At 35.8% G+C, this 25,668-nt stretch overlaps 2 protein-coding genes across 2 annotated transcripts in view; one reads left to right on the forward strand and one right to left on the reverse strand.

Annotated features, from left to right (window-relative positions):
- LOC144445777 (adhesion G-protein coupled receptor D1-like) overlaps positions 1 to 2,050 on the reverse strand; it is a 9,669-nt gene extending 7,619 nt beyond the window's left edge. The window contains exons 1-4 of the mRNA XM_078135416.1: positions 2,020 to 2,050; positions 1,544 to 1,818; positions 730 to 984; positions 332 to 400 (exon numbers count right to left, since the gene is read on the reverse strand). Coding sequence (XP_077991542.1) covers positions 332 to 400; positions 730 to 984; positions 1,544 to 1,818; positions 2,020 to 2,050 — 630 coding nt within the window. The remainder of the gene's footprint in view (positions 1 to 331; positions 401 to 729; positions 985 to 1,543; positions 1,819 to 2,019) is intronic.
- Positions 2,051 to 4,073: 2,023 nt separating this feature from the next.
- Positions 4,074 to 24,829, forward strand: LOC144445778 (transmembrane protein 214-B-like). Its single transcript, XM_078135417.1, has 16 exons — positions 4,074 to 4,260; positions 5,490 to 5,767; positions 6,115 to 6,199; positions 7,120 to 7,251; positions 7,771 to 7,853; positions 8,286 to 8,391; positions 9,030 to 9,111; positions 15,050 to 15,151; positions 19,447 to 19,486; positions 19,865 to 19,966; positions 20,295 to 20,435; positions 21,262 to 21,375; positions 21,845 to 22,059; positions 22,387 to 22,555; positions 22,760 to 22,911; positions 23,533 to 24,829. The coding sequence occupies exons 1-16, from the start codon at positions 4,074 to 4,076 to the stop codon at positions 23,657 to 23,659; spliced, it is 2,115 nt and encodes a 704-aa protein (XP_077991543.1). The 3' UTR covers positions 23,660 to 24,829.
- The last annotated feature ends 839 nt before the right edge of the window (positions 24,830 to 25,668 follow it).

The following is a 25,668-nucleotide window of genomic DNA, read 5'->3' on the forward strand; positions in this document are numbered from 1 at the left end:
AACCATCCGAGTCGGGAGTTGGGGTTAAGATTTCAAAAGTTCATAAAAGAAGAAAAAAACCGTCGGAAAGGTAAAGGGATTATGAAATATATACATATAATTTAAACTCGATATGTGCTTGGACACTTTACTACATGATGTGTATATCGGATAATATATCGGATAGAGAGAGAGAGAGAGAGAGAGAGAGAGAGAGAGAGAGAGAGAGAGAGAGAGAGAGAGAGAGAGAGAGAGAGAGAGAGAGAGAGAGAGAGAGAGAGAGAGAGAGAGAGAGAGAGAGAGAGAGGGGGGGGAGGGAGAGAGAAATAAAGAGAGAGAATAAATTACTTACATGTTTGATGTCATCCCACTTAGATGTATACCTTTTATCTATAATTCCATTTGACGTACGAACGAACACCTAGAAATTGAAATGATGTATATAAAAATAAATAATATATTTCCATGAAATTGTTTTATTTATTTGAAATATGTACTACAAATGCAATAAAAAATGCCTCACTAAATAGACGTTCCTGACAAATTAAAAGAAGATATCCAAATCATTAGTATGAATTCAGGTGCAGATGAAAGTCAGTTATATTTTCTTGCGAATGAGTTTAGCGAGGAAACTTTGTTTTGCACACACACACACACACACACACACACACACACACACACACACACACACACACACACACACACACACACACACACATATTGATGATGTTGTTGTTGGACTGTACTTACCTGCACCATTGCGGGGAGATCAAACCCTTGTAATTCAAAATCTTCCTTTTCCAAACCAACAAACGTAGTGGTGGCAACATCTTTTAAAAACATAGTTGTACGGATTATTTCACCAGTGTTCAACGACATATTACCGTAGCCAAGTAGATCACTCAAATATGACAAAGTACGTCTTGCATCGTCAACTTTGACCCGCCCTTCAATAGTATATGTTCGATTATGGTCGTATTCTTCGAAATAGATCGTGGTTAAAGACTGAAAAACGGGAAGGTACAAAAGTTACAGAAATGGACGTAGAAATACAGTATTGTAAAAATGTTAACACTTCTTTATATAAGGACATTTACATTTCTTTCTCATTGAAATGCAATGTTTATCGAGATTATGAAAATGCCGCAGGTCGGATATGGTAGATACACGGCAAATTGACTAACTAGTTATCTACCTAATAATGTTGGTTGATTATCTGACAAGCTAACTGACTGACTGATTAATTGACTGACAGACATACAGGCAGGCAGACAGACAGATAGACAGACAGACAGGCAGACAGACAGACAGACCGACAGACTGCCTGACTGACTGACTGACTGACTGACTGACTGACTGACTGGCTGACTGGCTGACTGACTGACTGACTGACTGACTGACTGACTAACTAACTAACTAACTAACTAACTAACTAACTAACTAACTAACTAACTGACTGACTAACTTTCTGATTGATTGACTGACAGACTAACTAACTAACTACTAGTAACTAAATTACTAATTTCTGAACCAGAGCGTCTAATAAATAAATGATGTATCTTACCTCTAATGGAATATTAGAGTAACTGTTCAACATAGTTTGAATAGTTTTTCGAAATTTTGTAGAAGACTGTGCAAGCAAAATTTCCTTGTAAGTTTTTGGGTTTGTATCGTTATTTGTGTCATCAATGTTGACGACAGCCGGCAATGTGATAACTTCAGGTGGTTCCTCCGTTGTCGTGGCAGTGGTTATTACAAGAGGTGTCGTAGAGGGCGGTGCAGTGGTGGTTACAGTCGTAGTTCGGGGAATCGTAGTTGGAGGTTGTGTTGTTACTGGTGCTGTTAACCAAAAAAAAGCACACACCAAAGACAAAAAAATGGTTAACAATAAATGGTAACACCGACATCAAGAAATTAATCCATATTTTGATGAGAATATTTATAGAATCTAAGAAACACAAAACGGACACTTCGTGCCTCTTATCCAACTGCGACTTTCATATCGATTTTCAACATTCATATTGATTCTAATATTTTCACCTTTATTTGGCAATGCGTATTTCCCAAACATATTGCAATACAGGTTAAGGCCAAAGTTATTTAATTAATGCCTTGGAAGATAATTTGAATAATTCAATTACCTTCAGGTATTCATTGACAAGTTTTTATAAGCATATGCATGCCATTGATAAAATTGTTCTATTTTGGAAATATGGAGAGAGAGAGAGAGAGAGAGAGAGAGAGAGAGAGAGAGAGAGAGAGAGAGAGAGAGAGAGAGAGAGAGAGAGAGAGAGAGAGAGAGAGAGAGAGAGAGAGAGAGAGAGAGAGAGAGAGAGAGAGAGAGATTATGAGATCATACTCACCAATCGTGGTCTTTGTACCAACAACTCCGTATCTGTGAATAAAATATCTCAACTTACCATTTTCACTGGATTCGAACTAATTCTAGTATAATTTCTACCAACCGTTATCTCGCAGTAATCATCATTCTTGCAGTGGATTCAAGTATACACAATTGATACAATACAAAGGTGTGCACAGTAATATTCGAGTCTCTACTCATAAAATACAAAACATAACTGTAATTCATTCGATAAGAAAAGGCGAAACGAAATATCAGACATGGATTTTGGATCACTTTAAATAATCCCTGAAAATAATCAAATAAAAATGTTATTCATTCTTGTTTATCTTCATGGTTACCAGTATGGAAGAAAATGTACTCCAAGTTTGCAGCATTCTCTCAAGTCAGAACACATATTTGTACTGAAGCAACGAAATATGAAGCGGGTACAATTCGGACAGTGTCGTAAGGCGGCATCGTGGTTGACGACATTTGGGTTTGCAGGCAATATTGTGAAGGTTCCAGAATTAAGAATAGTGTCTGAATTTGGAATTTGATCTTGACTACATGATATAACAGGTACCTAAAAACTACATATTTCCGATGAATAAGTAGATATACTATTTAAAAAAATATTCTGTCCTTGGTATGCAAGGTGTGTGTGTGTGTGTGTGTGTGTGTGTGTGTGTGTGTGTGTGTGTGTGTGTGTGTGTGCGTGTGTGTGTGTGTGTGTGTGTGTGTATGTGTGTGTGTGTGTGTGTGTGTGTGTGTGTGTGTGTGTGTGTGTGTGTGTGAGCGATGCAGTAGGTATTTCGAACACTTACCTATGATATCATTTCCCTGTCAAAGTCAGTCGTTGATCCATAGCAACCAATCCACTTAAAGACTGAGACAAGTGATTCCGTAGAAACAAACTTTGAGTAAATAATCAACAGAAAAAAAAACCAAATGAAAAAAAATTAAACGTAAAAATACTTATACGAAAGAATTTGACTTGATAGCGACGACGAGCATGTCATTTTCGAAGTCTCCCGTTGTGTCTGTTTCCTCCACAGATACAGCAAATACGTATTGTTGACATCAAATCGTACTTGAGTCTTTGCAGTTACCTAGATACCTATAGGCTACCAGATGTTACTTTCACATACCAAATGATTAGTCATATGCAAATCGATAATAATTATATTTAAAAAATATCATTATGTTTTTGTTGAACAAACAAACAAAATGATGTAGGCCTATTTCTATGAGTAAAATCAATTGTTAACACTACTTGTATATTAGGTATCTGACTTTTTAATGGAATTGCCTACAGCAAAAGTTACAATAATGCCCAAGTACACTAATTGATCTGTCTTTATTTGAAGTGCGACTCACATTTTGATCTTTTGTAATATAGAAATATTTCGACAAATCAATAATTCTTCTTACGAAGTGTTGTTGATACTAATTTTGGAAGTATTAAAATTTGAATGGTCATACAAGAATATACCTTACATAATTATATGAAATTTCCAGACATTTATTTTCATTTTTGCATTCAAACGTACAATTTTAAATTTATTACTTTGGTATTTGTTAAAGCGCATAAGCTTATCACCATCATGACAGAAATAAAATTAATTTTCCACGTTCCTTTCGTCGAATTACAAATGCATATATCATTGTCCAAATCATGATTATAAATTATTAAAGAAATGGAAAAAGGAGAAGTTATTATACAATGTAACACCACATAAGCTTATAATGAATGCGTGGCCAAGTTGCACGAGTTGGTGATTCGCGGAAGTGGAATTTTCCCGTCGTGCATCTGCAATTCAACATGGCGACCAGCGGTAGATGGGAAACTGTTTCACACAAGAAGAAAGCAACGATAGCCGACAAAAAGGCTGCTCGCAAAGCTCTGTCGGAAAACAGACCTGTAGTCGACGAAGCACGTAAGTATAGTATATAATTTAGCTAGGGTTGCTGCGTACGAAAGGAAGCCAGGGTGTCTTCTCGGTGTAAGCAGCGACCCCAAGATGTACACGTGGACGCTGTACTCGTAGGCTCTTCTCTTCCGGATTGAGCTGAATTGAGAATTTTTTTTCCAAAGTGGTTCTTCCATTTGTACGTTCACCGCCAGTGATTTCTCACTAACCACGCCATTTGCATCGATAGCCGATATGGTACATTAAATATCTGCCATGTAGCTTAGAGACTAGCTACATGTGTTAAATAGTCCGCGGTGAATTAAATTACATACATACATATTGTATTCGAATGGCACATAACTTGGAGTGCTTCGCGGAGCAGGCATTCTATTCCATATGTTCGAAAATATATAAATCATGAAAAAAAAAATCCATTATGTAATAAGTTTTGTTATGCACAATAATATCAACCCTTTCTTGTTTCTTTTTGTTGTAGACACTGTTTTTTTTGTTTTTAAATTATTTTTCAAATTATTGACATTTTCAGAGATTATAAATTTTTTGAACAATATGGTTTGTTTGAAAATACATGAATTAATTCCTTTAAATAATGATGTCTTTTGATATATCTTGTACAAATTTATTAAACTGATATATTCATGTACTATTAAAATTTACAGAAATGAGTTGTAAACCCAAATTTTTCTGAATAAAAAGGGAGCTCTATGGTCAAGTAAAATATTGGTTCTGATGGCACACATTTCTAAAATAAGTATAGAATTAAAAAAAATTTTGTGGGGTTGGGGAGCTGTCACGGACTCGGGACATTTTTATTAATTATTAATAAGTAATTTATGTTATTGCTTTTTTTAAATATGTAGATTTCTATGCCAGTATTAGATAATACATGATATACATAAAAATTATAACAAAAGGGTCAACATTGAAAAACCATTCCCGTTTTATTGAACCCCCCCCCCCCCCCCAAAAAAAAAGAAGATTCTTTGGCTTGGAAATGAATATCTTAATTACTGCTCATAAATAGATAGACATAAGACTAGCTACTATTTTTTTAAAACTACAAAAATGAATTTATTTGATGTTAGAATTAAAGAAGTTAACACTAAATAAATGATTGATGGGTAATATTTTCGTAATAATTTATTTATACACAAAATAAAATGAGTCAAAGTGGATGGTGCTGTTTGTTATGCTTTCAATTGTAAAGTGTCTTGTACTTTATTTGCATACAGCAACATTGCAAGCAACATCTACAATATTTGAAGCATTTGAAGACCGTAATCGATCATCTCAGACCAAGGAACAAATCAAGACGTTCACTTCAGCTGATGAACCCGGGAAATCTCTAAAACAACAACAAAGTAAAAAACAACAACCGCAGAAGAAGAAACAAGACAAGAAGAAAGATGACAGATATAATTCGTTAGATGATGCTTTGAAAGTGTTAGATTTAGTGGAATTACAAACTTTGTTTACTGATATTCAGAATAGATTCCCAGAATCTCCATCGGTGAGTGCGAGGGGCATAAGTCGAGTTTATAAAAGTATTTTTGGATAATTTTTGCAGTTTTAATAGTTACTTGAAGTATTCTAATAGGGAACTTGCAATCCAGATTGAGCATGCTCAGATGCAAAGGACTATGGGATTATCTGTAGTTACTGTGATACCTAATCTGGAGCTATCGATAAAATAAACCTCCTATGATGGTCAGGGTAACCATAACTAGATTATTTGTGATTACGAACAATGTAATAGAATGCAAATGTATCTCATTACCAATTAGCCTTCTCTCTCAGACATTACTGCTCAATATCAACTCAATATATTAACTATTCACATTTTATCTCAATTTCAAGTTGTGGCTGAAGGATTTGGTGACTTACTTGAACTTGAAGTTGAATGTGAAAGATGGTGATCCAGTGTTCAGTGACCAACCACTTGGTAAGTACACATGAAACAGTTTGTATGGTGATCCAGTGTTCAGTGACCAACCACTTGGTAAGTACACATGAAACAGTTTGTATGGTGATCCAGTGTTCAGTGACCAACCACTTGGTAAGTACACATGAAACAGTTTGTATGGTGATCTAGTGTTCAGTGACCAACCACTTGGTAAGTACACATGAAACAGTTTGTATGGTGATCCAGTGTTCAGTGACCAACCACTTGGTAAGTACACATGAAACAGTTTATATGGTGATCCAGTGTTCAATGAACTACTGTATATATAGTATGTTGAAAGGTCTGTGGAAACATATTTGTTTGGTGACTACAGGCCCATGCAAGAATAGTCAACATGCGTTTTGGAATTCACCAGATCTGTTTCCTGCATTGTACACCTGCCTAGTGTTTTTGCTAAAGTTGGGGAACTCTGGTAGCAGAAAGGGAGAAAGGGGTAAAAATGGCAGTGTTTCCCCATAGAGTCTATGGTAGTTTTGTTTGGAAACCCAGATAAAATGACATGGGAACCCCTGTAGATTGTACCTACTTACTGCCCTTAGCAAAAACACTGGTAGGGAACCCAGGTAAAATGACATGGGAACCCCTGTAGATTTTACCCACTTACCCCTCAGCAAAAACACTGTCTCAGCCTGCCTCAGTTCCATAGAAAGAAGTTTCTTAGTAGCTGCCTGTATGACTGCCAGCTAAAATCATTGGTTATATCCATACTTCTGGTGTAGTTGTAATGATATTTTTGTGTCAAATTTGGTTTTAGGTCAATAAAGTGATTTTGATAATTTACTGGTGAAGTGTTCTTTCATCTTTGAATTCAAGATGGCCACCAACCTGAGAACAGAAAGGGTTGATATTGCAATGAAATCTGTGTTTTTTAAAGCGACTTTCTAAATTGTAATTTGCAGATTATCCATACAGTAAGGTTGGAAGCTCTCTGAAGAAGATGTTGATATCTGCCCTTGAGAAATGTTCCTTCAACACCTTACTTTTGTTTTTTGAATTCTGTATACAAGAGATGATAAGTGATAGAAACAGAAGTAAGTAAAGTAGTGTGTGGTGTTGTATGGTGCGGTGTGATGGGATGCAGTGTGTGGTGTGGTGTGGTGTGGTGCGTTGCGTTGTGTGGTACAGTGTGGTGTGGTGCGTGGTAGTGTGGTGTGATGTGATGTGATGTGGTGTGGTGTACAGTGTGGTGTGGTGTGGTGTGGTGTGGTGCGTGGTAGTGTGGCATGGTGTGATGTGATGTGGTGTGGTGTACAGTGTGGTGTGGTGTGGTGCGTGGTAGTGTGGTGTGGTGTGATGTGTTGTGGTGTACAGTGTGGTGTGGTGTGTAGCATAATAGTATAGTGTAGAAAAATTGTTTTCTTATAAAGCATTCATGATGTTTGATTATCATACTAGGTACTTTGTGTTACATATTTACTGATATGCTGTCTCTGTCTGTGTCTATGGCCTATCTCTCAAATGCCATGTAAAAAAACATATCCACTCAGCCTCTGTAAATGTGTCTGAGTTCTGACAGAAAACTGGATATTTGTTATTTGATTTACCTCCAGACTTGTCAACCTATGGGTATAGGATATATCTGCAGTGTATGGCATTTGAGAAACCTGAGATTGCCATTTCAAACATTCATAAGGTAAATGATGCGTTCAAATATGTATTCCTCTTACTATCTAAGAAAGGTAAGAAAGTATATATAGTTTGTATATTGAGGCTTAGCTGTTAAATTTTCATTAAAGTATTGCTATTCTGTAACTTCAATATTTTTGAGTAGGAAGCCACTTTTTGGAAAAAGAATTTAAAAAAAAGAACTGTTTATGTAAGACAGTAATTAACTAGATTGTCATAATATTATTCCAAGAAAGATAATTATTTTGTTCTTTATCAAACAGGTAATTCATTGTTTGTTGGCCATTTTGTTTGTTGGCCGTTTTGTATGAAATTATAGATATAGGATAAAATAGAAATAGGACATACTTTTTTTGCTTCTCAATATTCTGATTATCTCTCTTAAAATTTGAAAGCATTCCTTGAATATTTATTATATTGTCTTGTTTTTCATCTTCAGTACTTAGATTTGATCAAGAAGAAACAGAATGGGCCAGCAAGTTGTCTACATATCATGTGGGCCCTTGGACAGGCAGGGTACAAAGACTTTGCAATAGGTCTTAAAGGTATGGCAATAATTCCTTTATCAGCTACTTTGTAGCCGATGGTATTGCAATAGTTCCTTTATCAGCTACATTGTAGCTGATGTATTGACATAACGCAGAAATTGTTGATGATAATCCAAGACAACCTCATGTACTTGTTAAATGTAGAACAAGATACAATGGTTTGCCAAATAGTATGAACCCTTTGCCTGGGACATGTACGTTTTTTTATGAGTTAGGCAACATTAGAAGTAATTGGATATGAGATCATTATCAAAGCTTTGCACTGAGTGGTAAGTACCACAATAGCAGCACAGACATAGTCAGGTACTAAGATAAACACAGATGTAGATGTTTAGTCAAGTTGTGTATCTTCATCAAAACTTTGGTTGCTCTGTGTATATGTATATGTACCTGACTGTGTGTTCTGCTATTGTGTCACTTAGTGGGGATAACTGGTCAGCTGTGATAAGGTCCTCATATCCAATTACTGTTGTTTTGCGCATAAAAAAATATGTGTGTGTCATAGCAAAGTGTTCAAACTATTTGTCAAACTATTGTATACTGATAGATAAAAACCATCCTGACTTGTACCAAAGATAGGGGATGCTTAATGCCAGTGGAAAAGATTGTCAATAAAGTGTCTGCTTTCTTTGTAGTGTGGATAGGCTTGATGTTTCCACAGCTTAGTAACAAGGCCTTGGCTAGTTATTCACTAACATACCTTGGGAATTTATTCAGGTAAGAGATTCAAGTTAATTTGTAATAGGTGGTTTTTACCTGACTAGTCATACACCAAGTTTGCCTCAACTTTGTAGTTCACATAAATTCAGTATTATCATTCAAATATTTTTCACAAGAGAGCTCAGAGGCTGGTAACACCTTCTGTAGTTGGTCTTTGTACACCAGGAATAGAACATTGTGACTTTGTTGTAAGTTTGATACAATTTTTGTATACAGTAAATATTTGTAGAATATAATTTTCATCATGTTATTCAAAGTGTGCTCATAATCACAAGAGTAAAAGTACCCTTATTACTTTTATACTCAGTGAGAATACTATAAAGTATATCTAGTCAGAAATCACAAGAGGGTTTAGTACCCTTGTTACTTTACTCAGTGAGAATACTATAATGTATATCTAGTATACAGGTAGTCAGAAATCACAAGAGGGTTTAGTACCCTTGTTACTTTACTCAGTGAGAATACTATAAAGTATATCTAGTATACAGGTAGTCAGAATTCACAAGAGGGTTTAGTACCCTTGTTACTTTACTCAGTGAGAATACTATAAAGTATATCTAGTCAGAAATCACAAGAGGGTTTAGTACCCTTGTTACTTTACTCAGTGAGAATACTATAAAGTATATCTAGTATACAGGTAGTCAGAATTCACAAGAGGGTTTAGTACCCTTGTTACTTTACTCAGTGAGAATACTATAAAGTATATCTAGTCAGAAATCACAAGAGGGTTTAGTACCCTTATTACTTTACTCAGTGAGAATACTATGAGGTATATCTAGTATACAGTTAGTCAGAAATCACAAGAGGGTTTAGTACCCTTGTTACTTTACTCAGTGAGAATACTATATGGTATATCTAGTATACAGGTAGTCAGAAATCACAAGAGGGTTTAGTACCCTTGTTACTTTACTCAGTGAGAATACTATATGGTATATCTAGTATACAGGTAGTCAGAAATCACAAGAGGGTTTAGTACCCTTGTTACTTTACTCAGTGAGAATACTATAATGTATATCTAGTATACAGGTAGTCAGAAATCACAAGAGGGTTTAGTACCCTTGTTACTTTACTCAGTGAGAATACTATAAAGTATATCTAGTATACAGGTAGTCAGAAATCACAAGAGGGTTTAGTACCCTTGTTACTTTACTCAGTGAGAATACTATAAAGTATATCTAGTATACAGGTAGTCAGAAATCACAAGAGGGTTTAGTACCCTTGTTACTTTACTCAGTGAGAATACTATAAAGTATATCTAGTATACAGTTAGTCAGAAATCACAAGAGGGTTTAGTACCCTTGTTACTTTACTCAGTGAGAATACTATAAAGTATATCTAGTATACAGGTAGTCAGAAATCACAAGAGGGTTTAGTACCCTTGTTACTTTACTCAGTGAGAATACTATAAAGTATATCTAGTATACAGGTAGTCAGAAATCACAAGAGGGTTTAGTACCCTTGTTACTTTACTCAGTGAGAATACTATAAAGTATATCTAGTATACAGGTAGTCAGAAATCACAAGAGGGTTTAGTACCCTTGTTACTTTACTCAGTGAGAATACTATATGGTATATCTAGTATACAGGTAGTCAGAAATCACAAGAGGGTTTAGTACCCTTGTTACTTTACTCAGTGAGAATACTATAAAGTATATCTAGTATACAGGTAGTCAGAAATCACAAGAGGGTTTAGTACCCTTGTTACTTTACTCAGTGAGAACACTATATGGTATATCTAGTATACAGGTAGTCAGAAATCACAAGAGGGTTTAGTACCCTTGTTACTTTACTCAGTGAGAATACTATATGGTATATCTAGTATACAGGTAGTCAGAAATCACAAGAGGGTTTAGTACCCTTGTTACTTTACTCAGTGAGAATACTATAAAGTATATCTAGTATACAGGTAGTCAGAAATCACAAGAGGGTTTAGTACCCTTGTTACTTTACTCAGTGAGAATACTATAAAGTATATCTAGTATACAGGTAGTCAGAAATCACAAGAGGGTTTAGTACCCTTGTTACTTTACTCAGTGAGAATACTATAATGTATATCTAGTATACAGGTAGTCAGAAATCACAAGAGGGTTTAGTACCCTTGTTACTTTACTCAGTGAGAATACTATAAAGTATATCTAGTATACAGGTAGTCAGAAATCACAAGAGGGTTTAGTACCCTTGTTACTTTACTCAGTGAGAACACTATATGGTATATCTAGTATACAGGTAGTCAGAAATCACAAGAGGGTTTAGTACCTTTGTTACTTTACTCAGTGAGAATACTATATGGTATATCTAGTATACAGGTAGTCAGAAATCACAAGAGGGTTTAGTACCCTTGTTACTTTACTCAGTGAGAATACTATATGGTATATCTAGTATACAGGTAGTCAGAAATCACAAGAGGGTTTAGTACCTTTGTTACTTTACTCAGTGAGAATACTATATGGTATATCTAGTATACAGGTAGTCAGAAATCACAAGAGGGTTTAGTACCCTTGTTACTTTACTCAGTGAGAATACTATAAAGTATATCTAGTATACAGGTAGTCAGAAATCACAAGAGGGTTTAGTACCCTTGTTACTTTACTCAGTGAGAATACTATAAAGTATATCTAGTATACAGGTAGTCAGAAATCACAAGAGGGTTTAGTACCCTTGTTACTTTACTCAGTGAGAATACTATAAAGTATATCTAGTATACAGGTAGTCAGAAATCACAAGAGGGTTTAGTACCCTTGTTACTTTACTCAGTGAGAATACTATAATGTATATCTAGTATACAGGTAGTCAGAAATCACAAGAGGGTTTAGTACCCTTGTTACTTTACTCAGTGAGAATACTATAAAGTATATCTAGTATACAGGTAGTCAGAAATCACAAGAGGGTTTAGTACCCTTGTTACTTTACTCAGTGAGAACACTATATGGTATATCTAGTATACAGGTAGTCAGAAATCACAAGAGGGTTTAGTACCTTTGTTACTTTACTCAGTGAGAATACTATATGGTATATCTAGTATACAGGTAGTCAGAAATCACAAGAGGGTTTAGTACCCTTGTTACTTTACTCAGTGAGAACACTATATGGTATATCTAGTATACAGGTAGTCAGAAATCACAAGAGGGTTTAGTACCTTTGTTACTTTACTCAGTGAGAATACTATATGGTATATCTAGTATACAGGTAGTCAGAAATCACAAGAGGGTTTAGTACCTTTGTTACTTTACTCAGTGAGAATACTATATGGTATATCTAGTATACAGGTAGTCAGAAATCACAAGAGGGTTTAGTACCCTTGTTACTTTACTCAGTGAGAATACTATAAAGTATATCTAGTATACAGGTAGTCAGAAATCACAAGAGGGTTTAGTACCTTTGTTACTTTACTCAGTGAGAATACTATATGGTATATCTAGTATACAGGTAGTCAGAAATCACAAGAGGGTTTAGTACCCTTGTTACTTTACTCAGTGAGAATACTATAAAGTATATCTAGTATACAGGTAGTCAGAAATCACAAGAGGGTTTAGTACCCTTGTTACTTTACTCAGTGAGAATACTATAAAGTATATCTAGTATACAGGTAGTCAGAAATCACAAGAGGGTTTAGTACCCTTGTTACTTTACTCAGTGAGAATACTATAAAGTATATCTAGTATACAGGTAGTCAGAAATCCCAAGAGGGTTTAGTACCCTTGTTACTTTACTCAGTGAGAATACTATAAAGTATATCTAGTATACAGGTAGTCAGAAATCACAAGAGGGTTTAGTACCTTTGTTACTTTACTCAGTGAGAATACTATATGGTATATCTAGTATACAGGTAGTCAGAAATCACAAGAGGGTTTAGTACCCTTGTTACTTTACTCAGTGAGAATACTATAAAGTATATCTAGTATACAGGTAGTCAGAAATCACAAGAGGGTTTAGTACCCTTGTTACTTTACTCAGTGAGAATACTATAAAGTATATCTAGTATACAGGTAGTCAGAAATCACAAGAGGGTTTAGTACCCTTGTTACTTTACTCAGTGAGAATACTATAAAGTATATCTAGTATACAGGTAGTCAGAAATCCCAAGAGGGTTTAGTACCCTTGTTACTTTACTCAGTGAGAACACTATATGGTATATCTAGTATACAGGTAGTCAGAAATCACAAGAGGGTTTAGTACCCTTGTTACTTTACTCAGTGAGAATACTATAAAGTATATCTAGTATACAGGTAGTCAGAAATCACAAGAGGGTTTAGTACCTTTGTTACTTTACTCGGTGAGAATACTATATGGTATATCTAGTATACAGGTAGTCAGAAATCACAAGAGGGTTTAGTACCCTTGTTACTTTACTCAGTGAGAATACTATAAAGTATATCTAGTATACAGGTAGTCAGAAATCACAAGAGGGTTTAGTACCCTTGTTACTTTACTCAGTGAGAATACTATATGGTATATCTAGTATACAGGTAGTCAGAAATCACAAGAGGGTTTAGTACCCTTGTTACTTTACTCAGTGAGAATACTATAAAGTATATCTAGTATACAGGTAGTCAGAAATCACAAGAGGGTTTAGTACCTTTGTTACTTTACTCAGTGAGAATACTATATGGTATATCTAGTATACAGGTAGTCAGAAATCACAAGAGGGTTTAGTACCCTTGTTACTTTACTCAGTGAGAATACTATATGGTATATCTAGTATACAGGTAGTCAGAAATCACAAGAGGGTTTAGTACCCTTGTTACTTTACTCAGTGAGAATACTATATGGTATATCTAGTATACAGGTAGTCAGAAATCACAAGAGGGTTTAGTACCCTTGTTACTTTACTCAGTGAGAATACTATATGGTATATCTAGTATACAGGTAGTCAGAAATCACAAGAGGGTTTAGCACCCTTGTTACTTTACTCAGTGAGAATACTATAAAGTATATCTAGTATACAGGTAGTCAGAAATCACAAGAGGGTTTAGTACCCTTGTTACTTTACTCAGTGAGAATACTATATGGTATATCTAGTATACAGGTAGTCAGAAATCACAAGAGGGTTTAGTACCCTTGTTACTTTACTCAGTGAGAATACTATAAAGTATATCTAGTATACAGGTAGTCAGAAATCACAAGAGGGTTTAGTACCCTTGTTACTTTACTCAGTGAGAATACTATAAAGTATATCTAGTATACAGGTAGTCAGAAATCACAAGAGGGTTTAGTACCTTTGTTACTTTACTCAGTGAGAATACTAGTATATAGTTACAGTCCTCTGTACTATACTTTGTAATTATAAATCCAGGAAGGTCAAAGTTCATCCCATCTTTGACAACTGTAGTACCATGACAATGTACTGATGGATGTAGTGATGGGAGAAATAGAACATGGTCAACCTTCCTAAGTAAACATTCATAATATGTTGAAATGTTGAAATTACGGTTGATACATAAATTCATTTATCTAACTATTTTGATTTATGAGATTGATATCAAAACTCAACAAACAAAAAAACAGACTTGTCTATAGAATTACCACTGATCTTTACACAAAGCACTTAGTATTGTTCTTTAACTTTTAACCTTTGACCTTCACAGAGGGAGGTCATTGGGATGGGACCCAATGAATTCTTTCCAATTATGGATTTTAACCTTTGACCTTCACAGAGATAGGTCAGTGGGATGGGACCTAATGAATTTCCAATTATGGATTTTAACCTTTGACCTTCTGAACATTGTCTTTGCAGCCAACACAAAGATAGATCATCAGGATACAAAGTGATGGGACCCAATGAATTTCTAATTATGGACTTTAACCTTTGACCTTTTGAACGTTGTCTTTGCAGCCAACACAAAGATAGATCATCAGGATACAAAGTGATGGGACCCAATGAATTCTTTCCAATTATGGATTTTAACCTTTGACCTTTTGAACATTGTCTTTGCAGCCAACACAAAGATAGATCATCAGGATACAAAGTAATGGGACCCAATGAATTCTTTCCAATTATGGATTTTATCTTTACTCCCAACAATGGACTATCACCAGCGTAAGTACAAATATACACCATTGTCTTATAGAGTCATAAATGGTAAAATTGAGAATAATGCGAAAATGAAGAGTGTAATTGAATCTGACCCATGTTGCCATGGTTACACATCCTTACCTCAGCATTTAAAAGTTATATCTACAAATTTCAGCAGACATTTCTTTGTCAACAGATATAAAGATGTATATTACTGTTTGGCTGATGGGGATGTGGGTTTGAAGGTGGTTGAGGGTTGAGGTTTGTTGAAAGGGCTGATTTGGGGTGTTCACATGGGAGTATGGTTTGGGATTGTTAATGGGGGTGGGGTAATGGGCGGAGGGTAGTGTTATTAACTGAGAGTGGTTTAGAGTGGTTCATTGGAGGGTGGGGTAATTGGCGGAGGGTAGTGTTATTAACTGGGAGTAGTTTAGAGTGGTTCCTTGGAGGGTGGGGTAATGGGCGGAGGGTAGTGTTATTAACTGAGAGTGGTTTAGAGTGGTTCATTGGAGGGTGGGGTAATGGGCGGAGGGTAGCGTTATTAACTGGGAGTGGTTTAGAGTGGTTCATTGGAGGGTGGGGTAATGGGCGAGGGTAGCGTTATTAACTGGGAGTGGTTTAGAGTGGTTCATTGGAGGGTGGGGTAATGGGCGGAGGGTAGTGTTATTAACTGGGAGTGGTTTAGAGTGGTTCATTGGAGGGTGGCGTAATGGGCGGAGGGTAGCGTTATTAACTGGGAGTGGTTTAGAGTGGTTCATTGGAGGGTGGGGTAATGGGCGGAGGGTAGTGTTATTAACTGGGAGTGGTTTAGAGTGGTTCATTGGAGGGTGGGGTAATGGGTGGAGGGTAGTGTTATTAACTGGGAGTGGTTTAGAGTGGTTCATTGGAGGGTGGGGTAATGGGCGGAGGGTAGTGTTATTAACTGGGAGTGGTTTAGAGTGGTTCATTGGAGGATGGGGTAATGGGCGGAGGGTAGCGTTATTAACTGGGAGTGGTTTAGAGTGGTTCATTGGAGGGTGGCGTAATGGGCGGAGGGTAGCGTTATTAACTGGGAGTGGTTTAGAGTGGTTCATTGGAGGATGGGGTAATGGGCGGAGGGTAGCGTTATTAACTGGGAGTGGTTTAGAGTGGTTCATTGGAGGGTGGGGTAATGGGCGGAGGGTAGCGTTATTAACTGGGAGTGGTTTAGAGTGGTTCATTGGAGGGTGGGGTAATGGGCGGAGGGTAGCGTTATTAACTGGGAGTGGTTTAGAGTGGTTCATTGGAGGGTGGGGTAATGGGCGGAGGGTAGTGTTATTAACTGGGAGTGGTTTAGAGTGGTTCATTGGAGGATGGGGTAATGGGCGGAGGGTAGCGTTATTAACTGGGAGTGGTTTAGAGTGGTTCATTGGAGGGTGGGGTAATGGGCGGAGGGTAGTGTTATTAACTGGGAGTGGTTTAGAGTGGTTCATTGGAGGATGGGGTAATGGGCGGAGGGTAGCGTTATTAACTGGGAGTGGTTTAGAGTGGTTCATTGGAGGGTGGGGTAATGGGCGGAGGGTAGCGTTATTAACTGGGAGTGGTTTAGAGTGGTTCATTGGAGGGTGGGGTAATGGGCGGAGGGTAGCGTTATTAACTGGGAGTGGTTTAGAGTGGTTCATTGGAGGGTGGGGTAGTGGGCGGAGGGTAGCGTTATTAACTGGGAGTGGTTTAGAGTGGTTCATTGGAGGGTGGCGTAATGGGCGGAGGGTAGCGTTATTAACTGGGAGTGGTTTAGAGTGGTTCATTGGAGGATGGGGTAATGGGCGGAGGGTAGCGTTATTAACTGGGAGTGGTTTAGAGTGGTTCATTGGAGGGGGCTTGGGGAAGGTTTACATTTCTAGCGCTTTGTAAACCTACATTGCATTACAAGTCTAACTTTCATTTTATTGTTTTTCCTTTTTTTACATTACAAACTGTTTTATCTCTGCATGCTATATATAACTATACACACTGGTTCTACCGTACAAAGTGAAATTGGGTAATTATTTCCATCTGGTAACCATGGTTACAATAATTGCCAACAATTAAGATGGCAGTAATAATATATCTATCGTGTGTCTTGTTAATTAAGTCCCGTGTACAATCTATAAATTCTCTTATGTGATTTGACACCACAAAAATTATTGCTTAGTATTGTTGTAATGTAATATAGACAGACAGTATTGCAACATGAAAAATATTTAATGCAGTATATCACCTTAGTAACACAAGATTTAAACCTTTGCTGTTACTTTGTTCAAGGAATGCCAACCCAAATGATCAGTTAAAATCAAGACCAAAAACAAGTGTTTGCTTAAGCAACTTTTTGCAAATGGCATGATTTGAAGTTTTGGTTATTTTACTTAGAATCCAAAATGGCCGCTGAAAACTTTGTCACGATGCTAATACCTTTTTCAGTTATGACTGGCCTCTGACAATTGTATCACCCTACAATTACTGGTACACATACTAGTAATATCACTTGTGATTGGCCTCAGGCTCTGAAAAAAATGTAAATTTCATTTGTCTGTCAGCTGTAAATCATCGAGAAACAAAATTTGGTGTGTTCTTATCTTGATCAACATGTAAGAAATTATCAAGTCAGTGTGGTTTGTTCAGGAATTTAAATAGATAAATCTACCCTAGTTTGCAAGGTGTTTTTCCAAAGGTTCCCCAATGAAATTATGGATGAAAATATAAAAGTCTCAGCAAGTTTAACCAAATTGTCTCCTTTTGTTACCAGGGTTCTGAAACTTTAAGAAAAAACACTGCAAGTACAGCATTGCTAAGATAATTTTTGTGGTAATCTCCAAATAAAGTCATAATATATCATTGTGCACCAGTGAAGTACTAATTGTTTTCCAAACAGCCTTCCTAATTATGCAAGTTATTTTATAAAAAATGTGTGAGAATTCAAATTAACGGTGTTCTGGTGGTTGTTGAAATATTTCACATTGCGTATAATCAACTTGTGAAGGACAAATCAGACAGTATGCAAATTCATTTACTGCACTACTTTGGGGTCAAAGGTTAAAGTTGATAATTAATATGATATGATATGTAAAATACATATGGGTGTTGTCATGGTTGCCTATGAATATACTATAACCCTAGATATTTTCCAGCATTTTTACAGTCTTCACTGTGTTCATGTACAAGAAAGTTATTTTAGTTGTTACTTATTTTTGCACTTATCTTTTCCAGTGAAATAAGTGCAAGTAAGTCTTTAGAGAAAATGTCCATGTTTACAGTACATGTAATTCTAAGCCATTCTGTACAAACTGTTGAATGATTAAAAACAAAAATTAAGTCAAATTGATTCCATATGTTGAATTGTCATAGAATGGTTAGTTTGTGTACTGTTAACCTTACAAAATGCAGAATTTCTGCGATGAATATTTTAAGTTTTGGCTAATATAGATACGAATCTCTCGTTTTAATGTACCAAACATTCAAGGTACATAAACTATTGGATTTATTCACAGGCTTGAATGTTGATTGAAACATATCATAGACCTCTGTTTTGAAATGGAGGTAAACTTTCATTGTAAGGAACCCCTACATTATACACATGAAATGAAAGAAGTTGAAATCTTAAAATCTCCTGTCTGTATTTCATACTGAACAACTGTCATAGTACATGTACACCCATATGTAACCTATGTGTTGTCTATCTTTGTAATTTATGTTGTTGTTGTTGTTGTTGTTGTTGTTGTTGTTGTTGAATTAAACCACTATGGAAAGATCTATCATTATTCTACAACCATTGCACAACTTATCTAGAAATTGCTTCAATCTAATTTACTAGTAGCAAAGATTTGCTCAAACAGTCACGACTTGAGTGTATTGTATACAGGGAAGTGTGCGCGAAGCCATCAGTATATATACTACTAATGCAAGCCATGGCCGGCCGAAACCCCTTCCTGAAAATTACCCTAAAAAAGTCATGACTTATAAGTCGTGATGTTTTTAGGGCAAATCTGAGTGAAGCCTTCTTTGACACTGCTGGTTATTTGGAAGTGCCGAAACAGTTTAAATGGACAGTACGAAAAATATCAGTTTTGATGACAATGACACTTTGTATCACATTGGAAGTGCAGCGACAAATCATATGATATATTGTATGTGTGACAACTGGTTTGTAGATTATTAACTTGTAGATTAGTTGGCACCTTTGAAGAAATTCAGAAGTCTGCCACTGGTAAATTAACTGTCATGGATATGAATGCAAACACGAGATAAGTTCAGCAATGGTTGTCAATAGTTATGAAGTCCTCAGTGATACTGACAGTTAAATTATAATTTCTGTTTTCTTATAGGTTGCAGAAGAAACTGCTCGGTTACTACCCAAAACTGAAGGTAAATTTAATTTGAATCATTGAGTTTAGGTAAAGGTTTGAAATAAAAAAGCCAAAGAAACGAGATGTAAGATATATCGAAAAAGTATTAGTAATATGCAAATTAGGGAAGTTAATATGCAAAGATTGTGATCAAAGTGATGACATAATGGCATTGCCTACCACTAGAGGACGCTCAGCTAGAAAACAGTAGCAGTTGTGTGTACTTAGTGGGGAATCATGTGGTAGTCAAGGTGAGAAAGCTGAACCTATGATGTCTTGTGTAGTGTTGTCAAGTCGTAACCTTAGTTAGACAAGGTTAAACACAGAATGCTTGATTTGTAAAGTCGTAACCTTAGTTAGACAAGGTTAAACACAGAATGTTTGATTTGACTTACAGGCACTGGCATTTGGTGAACATCCAGCCACCAACTTACGGAACTACTTTCCATCATTATTAGCAAGAACAACTGTCAGTTGTCCACCATCTTTGAAAACGGAGGTAAGAATATATACATACATTATTGGTAGCTCTATGCAAGATCTTCATAGTCCTTTACAAAGTTCTTTGGACTTTGAACAAGAATCATGAAATGCTCATTTGGTAAAATCAAAGTAAAGTACGAGAAAAGTAGATTTTCCTGTGCATGAGTAGTGTCACACTTTTTCTACTCCTTTGTCAACTTTTTACAGTCTTGTGTCTTGCTCTATCTGTCTTGTATTGTTGTTGCTATTGTGAATAAATTAATTTGTTAAAAAGAGCTGTTATGACTTACGTAAGCCTCAGGTGGTAATGTTATTAACATGTTGTTATATTCTTTCTCTTACAGTTATTGTCTTGTCTGACTTTCTGTTTATCCACTGATCAGCATTGTTTTAGTGAATGGTGCCAAATGTACACCTCTCATATGGAACAGTCTAGCGCCCTCATGAACCATCTCTTGTTTACTTGGGAACAGGTGTCAAGAAAGGTAAATTGGCTTTTTGAATTGATGACACTGTACATTGTCACATGATCACCATGTGATTGTCATGTGCAGAATTGATGACACTGTACATTGTCACATGATCACCATATGATTGTCATGTGCAGAATTGATGACACCTTATAAGTCATAGTCCTACACTGTTCACATAAAGTATTCAAAATTGGGAGAACTTTGTCAGAATTTTGCACCCATCAAAATATCAGGTCACAATTTGTGAAAAGTATAATATGATAATCACAATAGTAAATTTGTCCAGTTTGTCACATACTTGAAAGGATCAGTTTCTTGCTTTACAGCTGTTTTCATTGGAAGCATCACACAAAGATGACAATAATTGAAAAAAAATTAGGTTAAACTTTTCAGTTAAGGAATTGAATGCAGTATATAAAGCAGTCAACAAATGGATCCAATAATTTTGTAAGCCTGTCTACATGTTGCTATGGAAATTAAGCTTGTCTACATGTTGCTATGGAAATTAAGCTTGTCTACATGTTGCTATGGAAATTAAGCTTGTCTACATGTTGCTATGGAAATTAAGCCTGTCTACATGTTGCTATGAAAATTAAGTGTGTCTACATGTTGCTATGGAAATTAAGCCTGTCTACATGTTGCTATGGAAATTAAGCCTGTCTACATGTCGCTATGGAAATTAAGCCTGTCTACATGTTGCTATGGAAATCGTAGGAATTGGCTGTGATTGCCATTGATTTTGAATGAAAACATTTTCTCTAATACTGTACAGTATTAAACCATTGATAGCCTTAGGACTTTCTAACCAACTAACTTCTCATTTCCTTTATTTATGCAGATTTCATCAAAGCCTCTTCGTGAAACTATTAGAGCATTCAGTGTGACTAACGAGGAATTATCAGCCAAGTCAGCAAATAATGAACATTTAAATGGATGTCGGGTAGCATGTAAAGTAAGTATATTAATTAATGTGAAGTTGATTTGTGTATTCAAGAAACTTTTACATGTATTTGGATAAGAAACTTTCACATGTATTTGGATAAGAAACTTTTACATGTATTTGGATAAGAAACTTTTACATGTATTTGGATAAGAAACTTTTACTCAGTAAACTTACGTCACATATGGCAATATAAAAACTTTGTTTAGGTCTGACCAAAAACTTTTTATCAGTTTTGTAGATCAAATGAAATACAAGCAAAGGTTATAAAACAATATGTGGTTCAATTTAGTAAATAGCATTTAGTTTTTTTATCTGTCCTTGTTTACAGTCCTGGTTATATAGTCCCCAGCAGTTAAACTTCACAAGATGTATGAATAATTCACTTCTCTATTTCTCTCATTGCTGCAAATAGTCGTAGGATTTTCCACACAAAAAAAAAACTCAGTTTATCTTAAATTATATGTTTGTTTATCTCCAGGAACTCATGACAAAGATGACGGGAACCAAATTTCCATGGAAAAGTCTTATTTTGTTACTGATGACGGGAGTAGTTGCTGTGGTTACCATTGACATGTATAGTCACCATGGATACAAGGGTTCTAAAACATCAGTATTTTTAGAAAACAGTGGAATAGCATCGGCCTCAAATCAAGCATGGAATAAAATTACAGTGTATTCTGCCAAAGCTAATCAGTATGTATATATATATATATACTTTCATCTTTGTCTGAAAGTTTTTAAAACTTTTAAAATTTTAAAATATGTCACAAAATTTCCTCCAAAATATTGACAGATTGATACAAGTGTTTTGTCATTGTTTTTTATTCACAATAATAATAATTTATTGTTGTGTGCATTGCTAGGAATAAATGGACATATTTCAAACTAAATATCTAATATTCACTATTTGCTGCACAATGGATGATGTGACTGCAGTGTAAATGTGCACAAGATAGTTTGAAGTGCATATTTCCAGAGCTATGCTAAAGTCTGTATTATGTATTTATGTGTTTTGTCTAGGTGGGCCAAAGAAAACGTTCCTTACTATTATGCTAAAGCGTGTGAGTTCTGTGAGCCATACATTCAGTTATTATGGGAAAAACTTTATCAACTTGGAGCCTACATAGTTGAGGTGACTGAACCCCAGAGGAATTGGTTGAACAAGAAAGTACCTATCTTTTTGGAATGGGTAAGACTAATACAATTATTTTGTTACTGGAATCTGTGTAAGAAGGGTAACAATGTTATTTTTCCATCGGTATTTCCATCGGTAACTGTGGCAATTAGGTGTTGTAGGTAGGAAGACATCTATTGTAACACTGAGGCATCCTGGGACAAGTGGTGAAATTGATTTGGATCAGTAAAATATATTATAATTATATTTCCCTTGTAGGTGCAAGATCAGTTACCAATGGTAACCGGTACGATACAACATTATGTACTTCTTGGCTGGTCTGTCATACATCATTATAGCATGGTGATATGGAATGGGATATCACCTTACCTCTTAGCCACTGGTACGTGGCTTCAAGAAAATATCTTTACGTAAGTAGTAACAAAATTGTGGAGCAGATAAGTGACTTTATCGTTCACTTTGTCATACAAGCATGGAACTTGGTATGCGCACTCCATTAAGTGTACTGATTATGAAAATAATGCTACCCACTTCAAAATTCAATATGGTCGCATTTTACAAGATGGCCGCCAATTGGTAATACCTTGAATGACAAGAGTTTTCAGTTTTGTATCTTCTATAGGCAGTAGTATATCTAGGTTTGAATGCTGTAGGCTGATGATTATTAATGGCTGTCTGTCTGTATGTCTTTATGTGTACTTCTGACTACGCTGTACCAATCTCATTCTTGAAGGGATTTTAGCTGCTGTAAGAAAAATGTAAAGATGCAGTGTGTGTGTGTGTGTGTATGTGTGTGTGTGTGTGTGTGTGTGTGTGTGTGTGTGTGTGTGTGTGTGTGTGTGTGTGTGTGTGTTTGTTAATTAATGTATATAATTTAAATGTCTCAATAAAACAAAGATCCAATAAAGGCCAATGTTTTTGTATTGCATTACATCAATTACATCAATGCCATTATTTAGACTTTCACAATTCACAACTTTCATACACTGTTATCAAGGCAGTACTAAATTTCATGTTTATTTTCATTTCAGGGGAAAACTCTCCCAGGAATCTATAACGGATGGGTTACATAACACATGGAGCCTTGTACAAAACTACACAGTAGCTTTTACTCATTGGTGTTCAGATGCATTAACAACTGCAAGGGCTGCCAAGTAAAAGAAAAACAAAACAAATATTTGATAGAAAAAAGAACCAAATTATTAATATATTTATGAAGTCTGAAATTTAAAAAAAATAGGAGTATAGCAACACTTTTTCCTTCATTCTTCTATTTTCGCTTTTCTTGCATTTCTGTCACTTTTAACAACTTTATTGTCATGTTCAATTTACTATCTGTAAACTTGTGTTCTAGCTCAGTTAGGCATTAGTCATAGTAGTCTGACATTGTGCATTTACTAGTGTATAGCTTAGTTAGGCAGGGTCTGCACATTATGGACATTACTGACTTAGGAGTTTAGTTAGGCATTTTCTGTACCATGTACACCATGGAGGTGCAGTTAGGCCTGTACTGCATGCACTTGAGCTTAGTTAGGTGAAGTGTGTACGCTGTGAAGGCAGAGTTAGGAATGTGCTGCATACATGTGACCTGCAACATGTGTTGTGTGACCATGTACACTATGGAGGCTGAGTTAGGCATGTACTGCATTCATAAATTACATGCACACAGCTTAGTTAGGCAGAAGTACGAACACTAGGCTTGTTTAGTAAAGCACAGTGATAGGTGAAACTTATTTTATAAATCAGCTGCTGTTACTATTAATAGATTATTAGATATACATAATTTAATATGCAGATGATGTAAGAATTATTGACAACTGTTTCCACAATATTCAGGTTATGAGAAAGACAAAAGATTTCTTGGTTTGGTCACTTGGAGCACTGTTCGCCAGTTGCTTTGGCGCCAAAAGTGATGGGGGTCAGAATACTTGAGTATTGTAGCATAAGGAGTGCAGACAAGAAGTTGTGAGCAATTTTCCCTGTTGACTCTGATGTACTATTTTATTAGTGACTACCAGTAATCAAAATATACCTAACAATTACTGCAATGCTTCTTTAAGATCAAATGGAGTTCTTTCACACATATTTCATTTACTGCTACATGTTAGCTCTAACTTTGCCAAATCTGGGGCATCTTCTTGTAATACTTTCCTGCAAAATGGCTGGAACTTTGTTAACCAGCATATGACACAAGTACCTTGCTGGTTATTTTCACCAAGGGTACCTTTGCCAAGTTGCATGCTTTCTATTGTTATAAAATATTCAGTAAATTTGTGACTTTTCAATCAACTTGTCACATGACAAAAAGTGTAACTGTCATTAAAATAAAATAAGTGTAACATTTAATTGTGTGACTTGTATCTGTCAAGGTTTACATGCCAAGTCTTTGTGTACCTTCTATAATGTAATAGCTTTGTGTGTGTATCTGTACAAATGTATGAATATGTGTGTATGTATGTGTGTGTGTGTCTGACACATCTAGAAATCTACATCACTTCTAATGACATATCCTAGGTGTAAAACTAGAACTGATTAGGTTGTAGTAAATATGCTATGAATGTTGATGACTCATTTGCATAATTTATGATTTTCAATGCCTTCCAATTTCACATCATATCCTACATGTGTGTGTGCTATAAAGCTTGATATATCTGTTATATTAATGAGTTATTTGCATAATTTAGGCAATATCTTAAGAATGCCAATTTCAAATTTATATGGCTCCTACATTACTGAAAACAAAGCGTGTCCTATATAGCTAGTCAGTTGATATGATATAATGTCTGAGGGTACTAGACACATTGTAGGCTACAAGCATAGACCCTCCAACAACGTTGGTGGATGGTCTATACTACAACTGAGTGTAACTTTCAAATTCCAATCACAGTGATTTATTATCCCCTTGTATCATATGACAATGGAAACTGGTAAAATATTCAGAGATTTTCATACAATATTGGTGGGAAAACCCCAATAATGGGGTGGGTGGGGGTTTAATCTGATAAAACTTTCATAGATTTACATACCTTGGTATTGGAGGTATACTGTAGACACATACCAACCATACAATTGGAGGCATTCTGTAGAAATCATTTTATGGGACAGTAGATAAAAAGTTTGTTTTTTTCCATTTTTAATTTTATTCATGATTGGAGTACCTTATGTAC

Source organism: Glandiceps talaboti, chromosome 14 (genome assembly GCF_964340395.1).
Source record: "Glandiceps talaboti chromosome 14, keGlaTala1.1, whole genome shotgun sequence".
Lineage (NCBI taxonomy): Eukaryota > Metazoa > Hemichordata > Enteropneusta > Spengelidae > Glandiceps > Glandiceps talaboti.